Raw genomic sequence first — 12,716 nt, forward strand, 5'->3', positions numbered from 1 at the left:
GTTAGATCTTGAGATTATATTTATAACTTAATCTGTGTGAGAGGGCAAAATGCTCATTTGTTTGTGTGTCCTAATCTCAACTGGATGGAACCAGCACACTCGAATGAGAACGAACAGGGGCCGTGAGAGAGAGTTATGTGGGATGGTGCAGTGCAGCTGCCCGTATTAGAATCTCTAACCTACTTCCTCGTTGCTACAAAAACAATGAAACTGGATCTCAAACCCAAATACAGGAAACGGAAATTTAGAGTTTTCATTTTTTTTTTTTTTTTTGTTTATTATAGGCCTAGCTGTTTCCTTTCTATATATTACTCAAATAGAACAGTGGTTGCGCAGTTCATAAGGCATCTATCTATCTAACAAATGAATAGACTGGATTTGATTCTAGGTGGGGGAACGGTTGAGTTGAGTTGATTTTTAGTTTAACGTCCCTTTCAGCAGCGAGGCTATATGAGACGAGACCTACTGATTAACGTGCAATCCGAACCACATGAGCTCCCTCCGGGAGTCGAACCCGGGTCTCCCAGGAATTTTCTTTTGTTCCAATACGAAGTTCAGGAGTTCAGCCAATCTGTGCGAACGACCAAGGCAGTTGAAGCGTATTGTTGCCTGCATCACCTCTTATACATGTGAAAGTCTAGAAAATAGACTCAGATCTTGGACCTTCTGTGACCTCCGTCGAAGGAAAAATTAGACTTGTTCTGCCTTATGCAGAGTCGTTTTGATGTATGATTAGCGTCATACTAAAGGCCTGACTACTGCAGGAAACATGTTAGTCGAACTCTTTAGTATGGCACTAATCACGCGTCAGAACGACTCTGCGTAAGACCCTTTACCTTTAATTATATACAGTAGTACCACTCAAATAATTTAACAACCGATTTTATTATTAGCATAGTAAGCTAACTTTCTGGCGTACGCAGAATTTCATAACGGGGGAGGTTCCAGCTCCTGAGTTCATATCGTTTCGGGATTTTGCTTATAGATGTCTCAATATGGTAAATGTTCGTTTTATTATATCATCTTGTTGAAAGGAGTCCAAAACCGGAAATTCACGTATGCGTACGCCACTGCTTAGTATTAATATTATTAAGACTGCTAAGACTGCAAGATTATGTTATTCTAATTTAACCTGGTGTTCCTGTTAGAGCCTATTATTCAGCAAGAGCTAAAACAATCGTTACGCCAAAAAAAAACTGCTCGTAAATGATATGACGGTGCAGAATTGTTAACACACAATATTGTAATTTCGTAAGAGCACATTTCTCATCCGAAGCTATATAGTTTCCCGTTCACATGAAAAATTTCTCATCAACTAAAATAGATACTTCATCTGGTCATTGAAACATAACAGCGACACTTGAGTAACCAAAAAGATTAAACCAAGAGGGGCGCCATTATGCAAAGGTGCACACTTTGGACTAACCTTACTCAAACTCATGCTCACAACATCCTTTCCATCTCATGCTCAATCGACCTCACACTTACAACATCCTTTCGATATCACACTCACTCGACCTCGCGCTTACATCTTTTCGACATCACGCTCACTCGACCTGATGCTCACAACATTCTTCCAACCTCACGCTCACATCATCTCAACATCACGCTCACTCGATCTCACACTCATAACATCATTTCGACATCATGCTCACTCGACTTCACGCTCACATCATGATTTAAAACTCGCGCTCACTCAACCTCACACTCACGTCGTGAGCACAGACAAAGGATATCCTTTGTCTGGGGTCGTGAGGGTGAGGTCGACTGAGCGTGAGTTCCGAACTCATGAGCACCGACCTCATGAGTTCGGGCACCTCTGCCATTACGTATCGGTTTTGATGAGCACGAAGCAAAATATACGTTTCTAAGCTTCTAACAAAAAACTACACATATTGCAGAAATGAATTTTGTCTACACATCGGACATTTTGTCATCACAATTCATTTTGATTCATGAGATACGTACTATAGAAAATTATAAAGTGTTATATGTTAACTGCAGCATGCCTTACGTGTCTCTTTAAAAACTGGAAGGTAGAAAATATGTAATAGATTCTCCGTTCGAGAATCTATACGAGAGAATTATTTTACTTTGTAGGTACTGGATCTAGGCGAGAAAGATACAACTTAAACAACCAGTTCCCGGAGCTTAGAATGAGTGGTGCGAACCGGCTGAATGATAAGCTGTCTATATATAACTCAAAGTCATCCATAAATGCTTACAGTTCCTAGAACGTAAGATTATACTACTCATTAACGAAAGACCATCTCGGGTGTTTTCTCTAAAACAATTCAAAAAGCGGGAGTGCAATAGTTAACAGCTTTTTTGCCTTGCTGAACAATACAATGTATAAATTTGTTGAAATCTCAAATTATTATTATTATTATTATTATTATTATTATTATTATTATTATTATTATTATTATTATTATTATTATTATTATTATTATTTACGGTTTACTTGTATAGTTCTAAGAATCTTCGTAAAACATTATTTAAAATTTGATTCTAATCTCTTCAACAAGTACACCAGCCAATTCTTTACTTAAAAGCAGAAAAAAAAAAGGAAAACGGCATTTTGTTAGATACTACTATGTATTCTAAGCTTACAGGATTTTCCTAAAATGAACACCCTGGTCACGTTGCAGAGGTGTGCTTGTGAAGAAAAGGAAAGGATGAAACTCTTAGTTTCTGCTTTCAAGGTTAGAATCGAAAGAATTTTTCTTAATTCGCTTTTTGGCAAACACACCAGTCTTCCCCTGGAATGGAATTCAATCATTCAAGGTTTTCTGACTCTCTAACTTTCAGCCAAATCTCTCTCCATTTTATTTTATTTAGCCTCTTATTGTTAGTACCGCATTGAATTAACTAGGCAGACACAGCGGTGTAGCCAGCAAGTTTTTCTAGAGGATCTTACTTATTCGGGCACTCAGGCTTTTATCACAGGTTGTAGAAAGTGTACACAACTTATTTATAAAGAAATTTTAAAAAAAAGTTTATGAATGTTCATTTGTCTGACTTTGAGTTCGTATGGGTATAATTTGTATTAAAAAATAATAAAAGCTCGAAGAAAAAGAAGATCAAACTGGGGCACTATTATGCAATGACATAGTAATCAATTTGTAACTGTGTGCAGACCAGAGTAGCAAAGTAGCCACTAGCCAGCAAGTTTCTCTAAAGGGTCTTACTTATTCAGATATCAAAGTACCGTAATCTTTTTTTAAAAAAATCTGCTACCAGATCCCAAATTACACTTATCGTTTTCACCTCCCATTCGCGATCCCCATGTATTCCTCTCGCGACTCTCCAAGGGGTCCCGATCCCCAAGTTGAAAACCCGCAGTGTATTATTAAACAACATTCTAGAATGTTTTAACCCAATAGGCAACTATTGCAATGCTATATATATCTTTCTGCTAGGATTAATGCATTCATATGAAGAACTCGTAAGGAGAAAGGAACGTAGAAATGATTGCACCATGTTATTCTTTTTACTTCTTCCCATTAGTATTTTTTTCTTTCCTCTAAGCAAAACTATTTGAGTGAATCAAGCTTCCGTACATTCCAAACACTTGGCTCAATCTTCTTCGTTTGGCTGACTCGTAGTCGTAGGTAGTAGTAGTAATAGTACTGGTGATACCTTAGCTTTCTGCATTTGGCTCCATGCCTTGAACTCACTGACCAGCAGACCAACCTTGATTCTTTTGGCAATTGTATCGACAACCAAAATACACACAATGTCACTCACTCGAACGCACGCTTACGCACGCACAAGCTTATCCAATAGGCGTTTGTCTTGTTTTGGCCATTCACATCACGGGAAATCCATGCGGCTGTCTGCAATACATCTTCATTTTTAACTATTGATTTGTAAATTGAGAACGACGCAGGAGAAAAGCCCACACAGGAATTGAAGAGCTTATTTTCAAAATGGAATATTCCCATCTTCAGTTTTTTTTTTTTTTTTTTGCTAAGTTGACCTTCAAAGTTTTTTGAATCTATGGAATGAACTATTGAACTCAGTCGGATTACGTCATAAGATGTATGCAAACAGGAAGATTTTTGATAGAAATTATAACTAAAATTAGTCATGTTAAAAAAAAAAAAAAGTAATATATCCACCTCATTCATTCACTTCTACTGTAAAATCAGCAATTCTTGAACATTTCATCTCATAGATTGAGAAACCGTTAAAGGTCAATTTCGCAAAAAACTGGAGATGGAAATATTCCCTTTTGAAAATAATCTCTTCAATTCAAGTACATACGTCTTTTTATAGGATACTATAACAATTCTTAATTATAGTGTACGCAGGATTTCAAGGGAGGGAGTGGTTCAACTTGCCAAAGTGCATATTGAGTTCCTTCGTGGATATATTTGAAGTGTACGCATCTGTGGGGTCACAAGAGACCGGAGTTCGATTCCCAGCGGGAGCTCATATGGTTCGGATCGGACGGTAAGCTGTAAATCCACGTCTCGTACTGCCTCGCTCTTGAAAAGAACACTAAACTCAAATCAAATGAAAATTCCAAATTCATGTTGTTTCAGGATTTTTGTGTACATACCGTGATATGATAAAACACTTCTTCATAATACGAGGGTGTATCAAAAAGTTCGTACCATCACCTAGAAGAAATCCACTCTGGAGAATTCTGACACCATGATGGTATTAACGTGTCTAGCGACACATTTCTGCACGTTATTCTTCACTTTCCGTAAACCCATTTTCTAAAAATCTACAGTTTGGCTTTGAAACTATAGAAATGGAGTCGTCTGAGTGGATGCTTCATTTCTGAAAACAAAAAGAAGTCATTTGGTGCAAGGTCCTGTGAGTATGGGGGTGGGACAATATTTCATATCCTAATTTCACTACCTTTGTCATGAATGCATGGGCTGAATGAGCTTATGCAGTGTCTGGTAACCGCAGCACTCTTTTGGTGTCTAATAACCTGTGATACTTTTTTTTTTTTTTTTTAGTTTATCTAGTAGTTAGTAACTTAGTTACGAGATGGGAATGATAGACAGAAGTAATAGTTTAGCCCGTGGCAGGTGATCTGATCTGTCATGATGACCCCTTTACGATCCCAGAAAACGGAAACCATCATCTTGGCGGCAGACTTCTGAACTCGTGCCTTTCTAGGGTCGGGGGAGGAGGAGGGTATTCATTGGTTGCTCATTTCTTTTGTTTCTGAATCATAAGGATAAAATGAATTTTCATTTCTTGTCACTAGTCTACCGAAAAAGCCCTCTTGAGAAACCTCACAGCGTGCAATATTTCTCTTGCAGCGTTCTCGCGATTCCCCTTTTGGAAAGGTGTAAGCAGTCCTGTCACCCATCGTACTGAGTGCAACTGGTTGTGAATGATATTCAGGCAGACCCATAACTCATACCTATTGCACGCATAACACTTTCAATGCTTATCCTCCTGTCTTCCATTATGATCTCAACTTTCTCCGTCGATGCGGCATCATCAGAGAAAGATGGTCTTCCAGATTTAGACGCGTCCACGGTGGTCATGTGTCCTCTTTGGAATTGTCGTTTCCACTTGGATACCATATCATAGAATGGGCTTTCATCCCTATAGACTTCTTTCAGCTCTTCGTGGAGCTGCTTTGCTGATTTCTTCTGAAGATGGAAGAAATTAATGACGTTCCGTGTCTCAAGCGTATCAATCATCGCATCTTCAATGATTTACCTGCAAAAAGAAGAAAGAAAGAGCAGATGTGTTGTATAATAAGTCTAGAATTTGCATGGTTAACATACAAAATCGTAACTACAAAGTGCATGTCGTAGCTCACCTTGTAGGTGATTGCATGATCATTTTAATTTCCCTTTATCTTCTTCAATTGGGGAGTTAAAATCCGGAAACATCTTTGCGTATGCCATTAGTCTTTACTAAATATGAAAAAAAAAAAAAAAAAAACCGTAGGAACAACAGTAATTCTCTCAAATCATAATTATTAGCAGCGTCATTTCAAATTTTGTTTTGTGTGAGAAGGAGGCTTTCCATTGATATAAGTAGTTTGGGTCTTTTTATTAGTATACAGTGGCGCAAATCTCGGGGGCGATGAGGGGGATATGACCGCCGATTTTGGAATTGGAAAGACTCTCCCCTCAATAATGCGATTTGATTTTTTTTTTTTTTAAAGAGAGAAAGGTGATTTATTGTGTTCGATTGCCCCAAAGAAAATATATTAAATTGGTGTCTCTTGCTGTATAATATACAACAGGTTTACCTCAGAAATCCAGAAATCTGATTCATCTACTGTAATATGAGTCTCGTCTCCCCCTTCCCTCCCCAGAATAAGCCTCAAATCTGTCCGCTTCCCACTGTTGAAGACAAATGTGCTCCTCTGTTCATTGTTTTTGAACTTCATAAATATTTTGATCATCGCTTAAAAAATATGGGGACGGTCTTATCCGTCCTCTCCAATGTTGAAGACAGATTTAGTATATTACCATTGACTAAAACATGTATATTTTAAATTTAAGGGGAAGGAAATCGCTCCCCAAATGACGCCCCTGTAATTGACAAAAACTCTTGGGAATACAACCTCATAGGATATTTTGCTTGTGGAGGACATAGCTTCTTACTTCTACCTTTCGGAAAACTTTGTTCTAATAATACTTTCTGAGGACTTCTTCACCCCCGTCCAGAGTTGGCGTGGGTCAATGAAAACTTGACCCACGACCCACTGACCCACCACCCACGACCCACTGACCCACCACCCACCATGACCCACTCTGACCCACGACCCATCACCCACCATGACCCACCATTACCCACCACCCACGGTGACCCACTGTGACCCACCACCCACGGTGACCCACTGTGACCCACCACCCACGGTGACCCACTCTGACCCACCACCCACCATGAACCACTCTCATCCACTTTGACCTACTCTGACTCACCAAAATCCATCGTCATCAACTCTGAACACGATCCACGGCCTCTTCTGAACTGACTAAAGAGTTTACACTTGTAATAAAACAAAACTGTGAAATTGTCACTAATCGGAGTTTGAATTTCTAGTCAATCGCTCAAGCACCACACTGTTACAATAACAGTGGATCTGACCTTTACGATATAAAATGGTAAAGTGTTTGTCAGTGAGGAAATTGAAACAGTTCGAGATGGGGGAAATTAGTGTGTGCCTAAAATATACTTGTACTAAGAGAGTATTCTTTCAAGTGTTAATTTCTAAATGCATTCCACAAGAAACTTCTATTCGCAGGAAAATACCCCTGTACAATATGGAAAAGGTTATGGTTTCTCAGTTCACAGTATTTTTTTCACAAAAGACTTAAAAAATCAGTTGTTCATAGGGTATAAAGGTGTTCGGGTACCCTCTGTGAGAGCATCTCCATAAAGTATGCTCATAATTGTAATTTGTGTAATCACTAAAACACCATGTTAAATTTAAGTTACAAATATACATAATTGCAATTATTATGAATATTTATTCAAAGTAATTTACCTAAAGCAAAGAAGAGACTTACTAAAAATTAGGTAAAGAGTTGAATAACAAAAATAAGCCATTAATAATACAAATATACATTTTCCGTAACTCGTAATTTTCCACCTTAAAACAAATCTGAAATCGGATTTATTTCCTGTTGGTAACTTTTTGGCGGTAAATCATCCGCAGTGGAATGATGTCCATCCTTCAGCCAAGAAATAACTAGCTCGTCTATTTCGAGCTTGTCTAGCGGTAGGCCATTAACTTTGATGAGCAACAAGTTAGACAATGTTTGAGCACTTAGTCTATTTCTAATATAAGTCATCTGTAAATTCATAAGGGAAAATCCCCGTTCGCACTCTGTCGTGGAAATTGATAATATTTCTATCCGATTTCTGCAACTTCTCATCGACAATCTACTTATTATAAGTATTACTTAAGTCTGATAACGATTTTTCTTGGTCAGGTTTGAAATACTCAGCAAGAAGTATCATCTTTCTATCACCATACAACATCTTTTCCATATCGACCATGTCAGTTGGCAATGTCGATCCATGTAGAACAGAAACTTCATCTACCACGCCTTTCATATGGAATCTTGTGAATAAATTATCAAGTAAAGTCTGATAAACTGATGATTTCTTATTTGTTTATAAATTTAATTTTTGTAATTACACATGAAGGTTTGATACCATTACCAAGTTCCCTCCTCCGCACAGTGGGAGAATTCATCGATCTAGGGGAACTTTATTCAGTGTGTGATGCACATTTGCCTGTGGCAGGTTTTAACATTCTATTCGATTGAAATATGCGATATTTGTGTATTATTTACCAAAGAAGTAACACATGTGTGAGAAAGGTGAACACGATTACACACAATTGGTGAAAGGACAACAGTAGGATTGATGTGATCAGCTTATATCTAAATAAGCGTTTAGTGATAATGAGTACATTACATGAGATAGTCAGAACAATAAACAAGAGTCAGCGAGCACGCAAAACTGACGAGAAAAACAAGTTCATTAGTCTTAGTCACTGCTCTGTTCGGAATGATCAGAGAAATCATTCACATAAGGTGCTTTTAGCAATCGTAGTACCTCGGACATTATGTCTGAACGTTTGGTTTTAGCAGGAGTGCGTTTACTAGCAATATGGATCAGCAGTGATCAGGAATCTATGGATTTAATCCGTGTTGGTATTCACTCTGAATAATGTTCTTGTGAAGAGTTTCCTATATTTCTTATTGTCTTTATTTCGAGCCTCCTGTGCTTTTAAAGAAAGCTGGCCTATCGGTAGAAATAGGACTTCGAGAACGCTTACGGGCATATGATACCAAACGTTTGCAAATAGAGTTCCAAAGAGCAACGAGCGCACCCACTACATTTGTTTGTATCAGTCGGAAAAACACAATTTAAGTATTCTAAAATAATGTGACATCGCTTAATTAAGTGGACATTTTACCTGAGTTATTTCGAACGATTTTTCAGTATTCCGTAAAAACTTGCGGGCTGTATTGCCATCATTGGTGTTTCGTGCTTGTTGTTTCCGCATATCTACCAATAGTCCAAGTTCACTACGAAAATTTTGCTTGGACCGTTTCCTTTTTTATTCCATTTTTATTCCGATTTTCTTTTCCTCGTACATGCCAGGCTTTAATATCTAGGCGGTAGGCAATGTGAAGAATACATTCCATAAGTCGTATCCAAGAATAAACCGGAGAGAGTTCAAAAGTCAAAAAGTTCCGATCTGAAGGTTTATGAGAAAGAATACCAAGATTATTCATCTCTCTCGATTTTGCTCCACATAAATAACACGTTTGCGTAGACGCACATGAGGATACAAAATTACACACTTTTCCATCAATCATGCAAAAAATTATCTTAGGCCGAACGATAAATTCCTTGTCACCTATAGTTATTATGATTGGAGAGAGTTTCTCGATTTGGTCTTCTACTTTTTTGGACTTGGTTTTGTACAACCTCAACCGTTTCTCTTTGAAAACACAAAACTTATGGGATGACAATATCTGATAGAGGATGGAGCAGAACTTTGCCAAATAACACAGTTACGATTGTTAGTGACACTGTACAGTTGAATAGGGACCATAGATACTCCAAACAAACTCTTGTCAGTTGAATGCTTATCTAAGAAAGGTTGGCGATACATACTTTGTTGCGCACCACCACAATCCCCCTTAACACCAATATTAATGTTGCGAACATCAGACAAAGTTCGAAACAATCTTCTTGTGTTTTACTGAGTCTTCTTATGGTATCATGAAGAAGGGATTGCAGCTGTATGTCAACGAATGTCTCTGTGATTTTTATTTCATCTGGATAACAACGTTGCTTAGCATCTCTAACCTTATCATAGGATGGATACATTTTACTGCTTGCTTATTTTGCCTCATCACGCATGTCATTTTACTGGTTTTTCCACAGATTCGCATCAACTACTAACGCCAAAGCTTCATCTTCTGATAATTTCGCCGAAACGGGAAGTACAGCGCTTCCAGATTTCGTTATTTTTCGTATCCCGTGCGGGGAAAGAACAACAAAACTCGTGGACGATCGCTGCCGAGTCGCGTTTTCCTGCCCTCTGTAGTTTTAATTCAGTCGCCATCGTCAGTTCCTCGTTGCTGGTTGATTATATAAGTTCTTTAACTTTCCTACATTGCACTTTTGAGGTACATTTTCGGTCTACCGCATTTATTTTCAACAGAAGTATCCGTTGGCAGAACAGGCGCTAAGTTGAAGTCCAGTTCATTTTCCAACCATGTTGCATTGTCTTCTTTCAACCTCTCCTGGTGCCGATTGGCTTTATCCCGTTTAACCAGTACGTATATCATTAATATATTTTCTTATTGTTGCTCGCGGGTCAGTTCTACTACCTCGGTTTGTTCCATTATGTAATTTGTTAAAACTTCAACCGCTTTGTTGACACATGTTGTTCCCACACATCTAATATAATATGCCATGTAAACACGAGAACCACATTTACACCACGTCCTCAAGTTTTTGCGCAAACTGCGCAAGGTTTCTCGATTGTTTTCACTTCTAACCTCAATAAGCTTTCAGGTGGACTTTATCCGCAGGCTGAACACCACAGAACACCTATTTGAAACCTTGTTTGTAATCCACATATAACATTTTTTCCACACGTTCAAACACACACTTTTCCCACGCTATCCCCTAGGAACCCTAAAATGCAATGCAAAGTTCAAATGTTCAATCTTTTCTTCAGAGAACCTCAATACTATTACAGCACTGCACTAACCACTCTATGTAAGCACAGCAGGACACAAGTCAAATGAACTGCTAGTACGAAGCGTAGCTATCGCAGGATCTACGCGCGTGCACTTGGTTGCCTCCTTTCAGGCCATATTTGTAACCGTTGCACGCGACCATCGCCCGAATTCATGTCAATTTCATACCAACGGCATATTTAGCTACCTACATCGCAGGTATTCTTTGCTATATTGCATGGTCGCAAAATTGAATAAAGTTCCCTTAGATTGATGAAATCTCCCACTGTGCTCCGTCTAGAAAGCGAAAGGGAACGAGGTTCCTGGAAAGCGTTCAGAGGTGAATGGGAATTTCCCTTCTTCTTCAACTTCAATTACCACACTGCTGTTTGCAATGTGCCAAATTACGATGAATTTCAATTAAATTATCATAGTATAATTATTTCCTTGTTGAATTATCGATACTTTTCAGTGGAAAAAAGGATGAAATTTCAAAGTTCCAAATCAAAGTAAGTAGACCAACGTAAAGGGAGATAAAATGTAAAATTTTCCATACAATTATGCGTACAATCCAAACTTAAAATTTCCGTGTAATTAAGCTTACAGTACAAATTTTATGCCTATTTTTCTCACAACTTTATGGGTTGATTGTCCTGTGCTGTAAGCACTCCATATAATAAACATAAGCTTCAGCAATTATTATAGCAGAAAGCAATGGATATATGAAGCCTAGTACTGTATTTTTTGTTTCTATTTTTTTTCTTAAATAACATCGATCGTTTTCGATCATTTTTACAAACCAACTCACTTCCAATTTTCCATATATAGAAAGTGCCCCCCCCCCCCACATAAAGGAGAATTTTTAAAAATGCTAAGACATACACTGTTTATTTTCAATAAAGAGTTAATACACTGAATTTCATCTCCGTAAGTTTAACGGCTTGCGAGATACTCATTATTTTTTCGCAAAAATTCAGATCCTCACTACCTCCTTAGAATATTATGCATTATAATAAAAGCAATATAACATCCCAATTTGGATTAAGGCCTAACTATATACCAAAAGTAATTTCATTTGACTTTGCAATTTGACCGTGATGATCAGGCACACATAGTTACATTCAATTTTCTTTATATAATAATTTATATATTACAGTGATTCAAAAATGTACTTTTTCCAGTAGTTAGCTCTAAAAACTCATAGGTCTCTAAAGCTAAGTAGTAGTGTAAGTCCTATTGCTATTATTACTATTAAAAATATCAATATCCAAAAGTGCCTGTTCTTTTTTCACTTGGTTAGATAATCTCACCTCAGGTAAGTAGACAGAAACAAGTGGAAAAGAAAGGGAAATGAAGGTCTTGAAAGTAAAACGGAGATAAATTTACCAGTCCTCAGAAGATACTGTCTACAATGCAGTGAGCAGAGAGGGTCGGTAGATCATACTGAGTCGGTGGGTCGCAGTGGGTCATGGTGGGTGGTGACCTGCGTGCAGTTAGCCCCCCCTCATGCTAAATTTAAAATTATTGTTATGTCAATCGTTTGATCATCGTTTGATCAGGTATGATCAACAATTTTTAACGTTTGATCAGCTTTACTAACAGAAATATAAGCGATATTTAGTAGGGGGGGCTAACTACACGCTAGCCCCCCCTTCACGTCAGATTCGAAATTTTTTGATGTCAATCGTTTGATCATCGTTTGATCAGGTTTGATCAACAATTTTCAACGTTTGATCAACTTTAGTAACAGAGATATAAGGGTTCCAAAATGGGGGGCCAGCCCCCCTTCACCTCCGATTCGACTTTTTCTTATGTCAATCGTTTGATCATCGTTTGATCAGGTATGATCAACAATTTTTAACGTTTGATCAGCTTTACTAACAGAAATATAAGCGATATTTAGTAGTGGGGGCTAACTACACGCTAGCCTCCCCTTCACATCAGATTCGAAATTTTTTGATGTCAATCGTTTGATCATCGTTTGATCAGGTTTGATCAACAATTTTC

At 38.0% G+C, this 12,716-nt stretch overlaps 1 protein-coding gene across 3 annotated transcripts in view; it reads right to left on the minus strand.

Annotated features, from left to right (window-relative positions):
* The window catches only part of LOC145694638 (uncharacterized), an 82,719-nt gene that overhangs the window by 23,478 nt on the left and 46,525 nt on the right, over nucleotides 1–12,716 (minus strand). For all 3 annotated transcript variants that reach the window (XM_081771050.1, XM_081771049.1, XM_081771051.1), the window contains exon 2: nucleotides 5,393–5,697. In XM_081771050.1, coding sequence (XP_081627176.1) covers nucleotides 5,393–5,678 — 286 coding nt within the window. In that variant the 5' untranslated portion in view covers nucleotides 5,679–5,697. The remainder of the gene's footprint in view (nucleotides 1–5,392; nucleotides 5,698–12,716) is intronic.

This window comes from Thermobia domestica, chromosome 9, assembly GCF_964235325.1.
Source record: "Thermobia domestica chromosome 9, izTheDome1.hap1.1, whole genome shotgun sequence".
Classification (NCBI taxonomy): Eukaryota; Metazoa; Arthropoda; class Insecta; order Zygentoma; family Lepismatidae; genus Thermobia; species Thermobia domestica.